Source organism: Malania oleifera, chromosome 5, assembly GCF_029873635.1.
Source record: "Malania oleifera isolate guangnan ecotype guangnan chromosome 5, ASM2987363v1, whole genome shotgun sequence".
Classification (NCBI taxonomy): domain Eukaryota; kingdom Viridiplantae; phylum Streptophyta; class Magnoliopsida; order Santalales; family Ximeniaceae; genus Malania; species Malania oleifera.
The window spans coordinates 85,448,871-85,455,652 of record NC_080421.1 but is presented as its reverse complement, the minus strand read 5'-3'; the positions used below and the strand labels follow the sequence as shown (position 1 = coordinate 85,455,652).

The 6,782-nt window shown below is 41.8% G+C and overlaps 1 protein-coding gene across 1 annotated transcript; it reads right to left on the bottom strand.

Annotated features, from left to right (window-relative positions):
- Window positions 1-5,007: 5,007 nt before the first annotated feature.
- Window positions 5,008-6,471, bottom strand: LOC131156029 (uncharacterized). Its single transcript, XM_058109481.1, has one exon. The coding sequence runs from the start codon at window positions 6,469-6,471 to the stop codon at window positions 5,008-5,010; it is 1,464 nt and encodes a 487-aa protein (XP_057965464.1).
- Between the last annotated feature and the right edge of the window lie 311 nt (window positions 6,472-6,782).

The window sequence follows — 6,782 nt, the reverse complement described above, 5'->3', positions numbered from 1 at the left end:
ATGTTTTGATCTCAAGATGGTCTTTAAAACTCGGGACAAAACGTAGGCTTGGAGATATAGGTTTTCTGAAGAAAAGGGAAACTATGGCTCAAAAATCCCAACCCATAATGACATTTTCTGCCCCAGTTTAAGTTGAGGCACTTTGTTTTGGCTTTGACCGAACTTGTCCTTTGAACAAGCTGCCTACGTACCTTTTCAGGATCAGGTCATTACGTAGTTCAGACTCAATCATTGAGTCTGACAAATCATTAGAGACAACAATGTATACCAATCTGGTCAGGTCTTTTATTTGGACTGTAATATAAGTTAGGGGTGCGGGTTAAAGAAAGAAAAAGTTAAATAAGGCTCAAAATCAGCATTTTTATTAAGGGCAACTTGGTCAAAGATCACATGCGTAGTATGTCCCTTATTTTCTATCTCTTTTCTTCTTTTCCCATTTGCTTTTGCTGTTCCCTTTTTGTTTTTCTCTTTCATGAAGGGATTCGGTCATTTTTGTTTGGACTTCATTTGGGACTAATCCTTTGAAATTACCCCAGTGTGGGGTGCGATCCTTTGACGGGTTAATCAAAAATTGAATTTTCTAGGCTCAAGAAGGGCTTGCAAGGGATCTCTTTTTGTTTCTTTTGGGTAGCAGAAAGATGGCCTGCCATCATTTCGAGTAGCCGATTGTTGTCTCATATGACTTGCCAGACCCTAAAGGACCCATACCCAGGTTAAATTTTGTAAACTGACTTTTGAAAAAATACTGGTTTATCATTTAGGCTCAATTTGGTTATCAAATGGTAAATCGTTATTTGGCTCTTTTATAGGAAAGCAGATCGGCCAACGATGGCCATCTATCATTTGATCAAAACATGAATAAAGAACAGTCATCAGATTTATGAAGCAAATCGTCATCTTATTGAATTTCCTTGAGAATTTACAAGGTTTCTAAGAAAAATATTTCTTTACCGCATCTGAGTTTGTGGGGTGCACCAGATCGGCTCCATCCATGTCTGATAACAATAAGGCACCTCCTGAAAATGCTTTCTTTACCACATACGGCCCTTCATAATTTGGGGTCCACTTACCTCGGGGGTCATTATGAATTGGTAAGACCTTTTTCAAGACTAGATCCCCTTCTTGAAACCGTCGAATACGCACTTTTTTGTTAAAAGCTCTCATCATTCTCCTTTGGTATAACTGCCCATGAACTATGGCTGTCAATTTTTCTTCAATTAGATTCAACTGGTCATATCTAGATTGCACCCATTCTGCTTCGGTTAACTCTGCTTCTTTCAAGACTCGTAACGATGGAATCTCAACTTCTATCGGAACTACAGCCTCCATCCCGTACACCAAAGAGAAAGGGGTAGCTCCTGTAGATGTTCGAATAGTGGTTCGATAGGCCAATAAAGCAAACGGTAACTTCTCATGCCAATCTCTATAGGTTTCTGTCATTTTTTCCAAGATGCTCTTGATGTTCTTATTGGCTGCTTCCACTGCTCCATTCATTTGAGGTCGATAGGGGGCTGAGTTATGATGCTTGACCTTAAACTGACCGCACAATTTCGTCATGACCTCGTTGTTCAAGTTTTTGGCATTGTCTGATATTATTCTTTCTGGGATCCCATATCTGCAAATTAATTCCCTCCTGATAAAACGATTGATTACATTTTGAGTGACATTAGAGTATGATGCTGCTTCTACCCATTTTTTGAAGTAGTCAATGGCCACGAAAATGAATCGATGCCCATTACTGGCCTTCGGGGTTATCGGTCCGATCACATCCATGCCCCACGCTGAGAAAGGCCAAGGTGCAGATAAATTCTGGAGTTGAGTGGGTGGGACTTGGATGCGATCTCCATAGATTTGACACTTATGACACTTTCGAACATACTCTATACAATCCCGTTCCATGGTTATCCAATAATATCCACTCCTTAGGATTTTTTGAGCCAACGAGTGTCCTCCCACATGGGTTCCACAAACGCCATCGTGTACTTCCTGTATGATTTGTCTTGCCTCTTGCAACTCCACGCACCGTAGGAGGGTCATATCATGGTTCCTTTTATACAATATCTCCCAATCTAAGAAGAATCCCATAGCTAGCCTCCGAATTGTCTTTCGGTCATTATTAGAGGCTCCTATGGGATACTCCTTCCATTGAATGTATGTTTTGATATCATGAAACCATGGCTTCCTATCGGCTTCTTCCATCATTATACAATATGCAGGTTCCCTATGCATCCTTATTCGAATGGGTTCAATCTCTATTCCGGACTCAACCTTAAATAAAGCCGCCAATGTTCGTATAGAGCATGTCAGGGAATTAAGTTACTGCTCTCTCGTTGTAAATGCGAAAAACCGATAGACCCTTCGAATTCCTTGCTCAATTCTGAATTAACTCCTGATATGGTATTTATTGGAATCCGGGTTCCCGACTTCCAGTCAACGTGGATAAGATTACGCCAAAGGCGGGGAACTCCTTTTACACTCATATTTTTAATGCCTCATGGTCAACAGCTGTCCCGTAAGCCCAGTACGCTACGCTTCATACTCTGCTAATTATTGGGTACACGGAAAGGTGAGTTTGGCTGGGACTGGGTCATATTTCCTCTGGTCTACGAGTACAGCCCCTATTCCATGCCCCCATATTGGTTGCCCATCAAAATAGCATCACCGCACCACGCATTTACTGATTCTCTCTTCGATCAACTGAGTGCAGTTAATGTCTTGATCCGGGAAGTCAACTCCATGGATACTGGTAATCATTAACGGCCCTCCAGCCAAAGTTATATTTCGTGCTAGATATTGCTTCACTTTGCTGGCCATTGGTCTTAATAGGTGATTTGTCATATTCAGTCAAATCAGTATCATTTGCCAACGAGCCATCCGTTTCTGTTACTGCAGGTGTCTCAAAAAACATACTTAATCGGAATCCATTTTAGAATCAGCCATGTTGTGAATAGCAGGTGCTATGCTTTAATCTACTAGCCACCACACCAAAGCTCCACACGTCTTCTCCAGGTTAGAGTATCTATGTTCGATTCGTGAACTTTTTGCTAAATTATTAAAGTTGATGATGCTGAGTAGCGTCGTTATTTTATTACAGAGAGAATCTGTTGTGTGTTTTGTTTTGCGTCGTGGAACTAGTCGACACCCCATGGAATTCTCTAATAGTCTTAACTAGGGTACAGATGATTATAGGTTCTTCCAGGGACAGGGGGAACCATACACTGGATGGTTCAACTAGATATTCTTTTATTTTCTCAAATAGATTCGGACATTCTTCATCTCACATTGTTCGGGGTTATCCTGCTTCAGCCAGCGTAATATGGGCTCAGGATGTAGTCCTAGAGTCAGTAACTTTGAGATTTATAAATAGAGCTCCGTAGTCACAAGGTCGGCCCTGAGTGAAACTCTGATTCTTTTCGGGTTTCGGGAGCACTAGGCATTTCTCTATAGCTTGTCGTTTTGTTCCGGTCTATCCTGCAAGGTCCCTCTCACCTTAGATGTAAATCCCAATGCCATTTTCCTATGATGAGAAGCTCCGTAAGTGGACATTTTTCTGGATTTAATTCAGTTGACATTTTCGTAGTCTTTTTAAATAGTCTCCTTTAAGTTCATCACATTGTCATACTCATCCCAAGAACTTAGACACTCATGTCAGCCCACATATACTTCATCCCCTTATGCCTCACGTCGTGGAATAACGTACAGGCTCCTGAAGGTTGCCCCGCATTCTAAACCATAGGGGGCAAGTAAACATGTTGAGCAACGGTGCCCCATAAAGGTTATAAAAACGTTGTTTATTTCTATCTTCCGGGGCATCTTCTACGGCGTTTAATTTGATATATACGCCAGAAGGAGACTGTCGTCGCATTAGAAATTGATTAACTATCATGATGGCATGTTCCCGCCGTATTGGTCTACCAACACATCTACGAGTGGAAGTGGCAATTATCCTTAGGGCTCGCTTTATTTAAGTCCGATAGTCAACACAGACTCTCACTTTTCCATTTTTCTTCCATATTTGGCTAATTCCACTGGCCATCCACTGGATTATTTGGCATACTCTAAAAAACCAGCGTCAAACTGCTTCGTACTCTCGTTTATTTATTTGATCAAAATTATCTGGGCGCATTCTCCTCAGTTCCTATTTTACCGGTGCTCATCTGGGTTAAATGTGGTATTTTATGTGTTACTAAGTCCTTATCCAAACCCGCATTGTTCCTGAATATTTATGGACCATGCGAAAAACATCATGTTGTATTCCGTTTAGAGGTTGTTTCCATTTCGCATCTTTCCTTTCCTCCAAAAGTGCACCCAATTTTTACTTCTTTTGGTTCCCTCAGTAGTCAAACTTATTGCGACCGTTTTGGTGTCACTACTGGTTAAAGTCTGGCTTTTCATCTGATTGTTCAGAACTATTCTTTGCATTCAGGGATTAAGTCATTTCCTCTTCTATTTCAGCTTTAAGATTTCCAGTTTTCATAAAGTTAACATCAATTTCTGTCCTGGAATGACTGGTCGCTTCTTTTCCCATCCCCTGCATAAAAACCAAGGTAAACAATTCTTTGACAAAGTGACCCCATATGCCATAAATGTGTAACGAAGAATGGCATAGCTGGGTTTTATTTGATTTGAAATAAGACAACTGTCCGATGCTAAAACGTCCACGGATTCAAAAATAAAGCAAAATGAGCGAAAGCTATTACAGTGAAGGTGAGATTGGGTACTCAAAAGATGTACAGTACGAATTTATGGCCCTGTAATGTGTAGATCCATCTACTCGAGTCATTAATAGGGTCGTCCCTGATTCGTCAAGGCCAATATGCTCATCTGTTTCATTTCTGTCCTCAGATTGACTTGATTGCCTTTTCGAAAGGTCTGATTCACTGGCTTTGGACTTCTACCACCCCTTTAGTACTTACTCCTGCGCGGCCTCTCGATCCGGACCTCCTCTCTTCTGCCTTCTCTTATGGTCAGCTTTAAAGTGGCGATATCCGAGCCTTTATCTTCTCATTATGCCTTCTTGTAAACAATGGCATTGCGATGCCCCTGAAGATAACTTCCCCAACCCTTTCCTGGGCAAAAACCCTGTTTAATCATTTCTGCAGCCATCCATACGTGTAGAAGAAAGTATCTGAGTTGAGGATAACAGATCCCTCCATTATCGTAAGGATACGTTATGATGTCAAACGCTCGGAATGAATCTTCATGGGCTTCTTCAGCCGCTTCCACATAGGGAGTGGAAGGAGATTTAGTAACCATTATGTCGGTTTCTCCATAAACACATACCAGTTTATCCCCTACTACAAATATCACTCGCTGATGCAAAGAGGACGGAACTGCCCCAGTATTATGTATCCAAGGCCTTCCCAAGAGACAACTGTATGAAGGTGTAATATCCATGACTTGAAAAGTGATATTGAAGGTTACGGGTCCAATCTGAATAGGGATGTCAAGCGACCCTACTGACTCTCTTCGTGTTCCATCGAAGGCACGCACCACCAAATTTTTTGGTGTCACATAAGAAGGATCAATGGGTAACCTCTGCAGTGTAGTCATTGGCATAACATTGAGGGATGACCCATTATCTATCAAGACTCGAGACATCATATGATCCTTACATTTCGTGGATATATGCAACGCCTTGTTGTGCCCCTGGCCTTCTGGCGGAATTTCTTCATCAATAAAAGTGATGTAGTTGGAGGCCGCCAGACTTCCGATCACATGATTGAATTTATCAACGCTGATATCTTGGGGAATGTAGGCTTGATTTAGGACTTTAAGTAATGCCTCCCGATGGGTCTCTGAATTTAGTAGAAGCGACAAAACAGATATGTGAGCCAGCATTTTCTTTAGTTGGTCCACAATGTTGTACTCGCTATGCTTTATTATCTTCAGGAATTCTTCAGCCTCTCCGTTGGATATTGGACTTTTCACTACCCTATCTGGTTCCCCTGCATTCTGTCGATTTGTTTTAGAGGACTCTGGCGTATACACCCTACCACTTCGAGTTATCCCTTTTACCCCTGCTATATTGCTGGCACTTCCTTCTACATACGCTTCACATTCATATTTCCAGGGTACTGCTTGGTTACTCTTGTATGGGAATGGCATGGGAGTAGAGATCACCAAGCGAGCTGGTGCTTCCTTTGTGGGAAGAGCCTTGTTCATGGTAGGTATGAATGGTTGATTAGTGCACTGATGATATACTGGCCTGTTTTCCCCAACGACTGCAATCTCTCCACTTTTTCGGGTACAACCAATCTCTATAAACTTGTTATCCACCATCTTTTGCAAAAACTTTCTAAAGGTTACACACTTTTTCATAGATCTTCCTTCTTTACTTTGACATAAACAAAGTGCATTAGTGGGGCAAATGGCCTCCTGCCCTACCCGACCTGCCGCAACAAGTTCATTGAACACCCAATCTAAAGACATTCGTTCAAAATCCACCTCATTCGTCCCTTCTTCTATCATTCCGACATTGCTACCCCCCTGATTGTGCAGAGGGTTCCCTTGAATTCCTGGTGTTTATCATCAAATGCTAGCCATCCGGCTTCTCTTAGTGTTTGAACCTTATTTTGAATGCCCAACACCGTTCAATAGTGTGCCCGGGAGTGTTAGCGTGATATGCACACTTGGCTTCGGGGTCATACCATTGCGGAAAAGGTGTCGTAATGACCATTCCAGGAATGACTGAAACTAAGTTCTTTCCATTCAATTGTGGAATAATTCTGAGTATGTCATTGGAATAGGCTCTATCCTTCTCGTATTTCTCTGGATGCCTC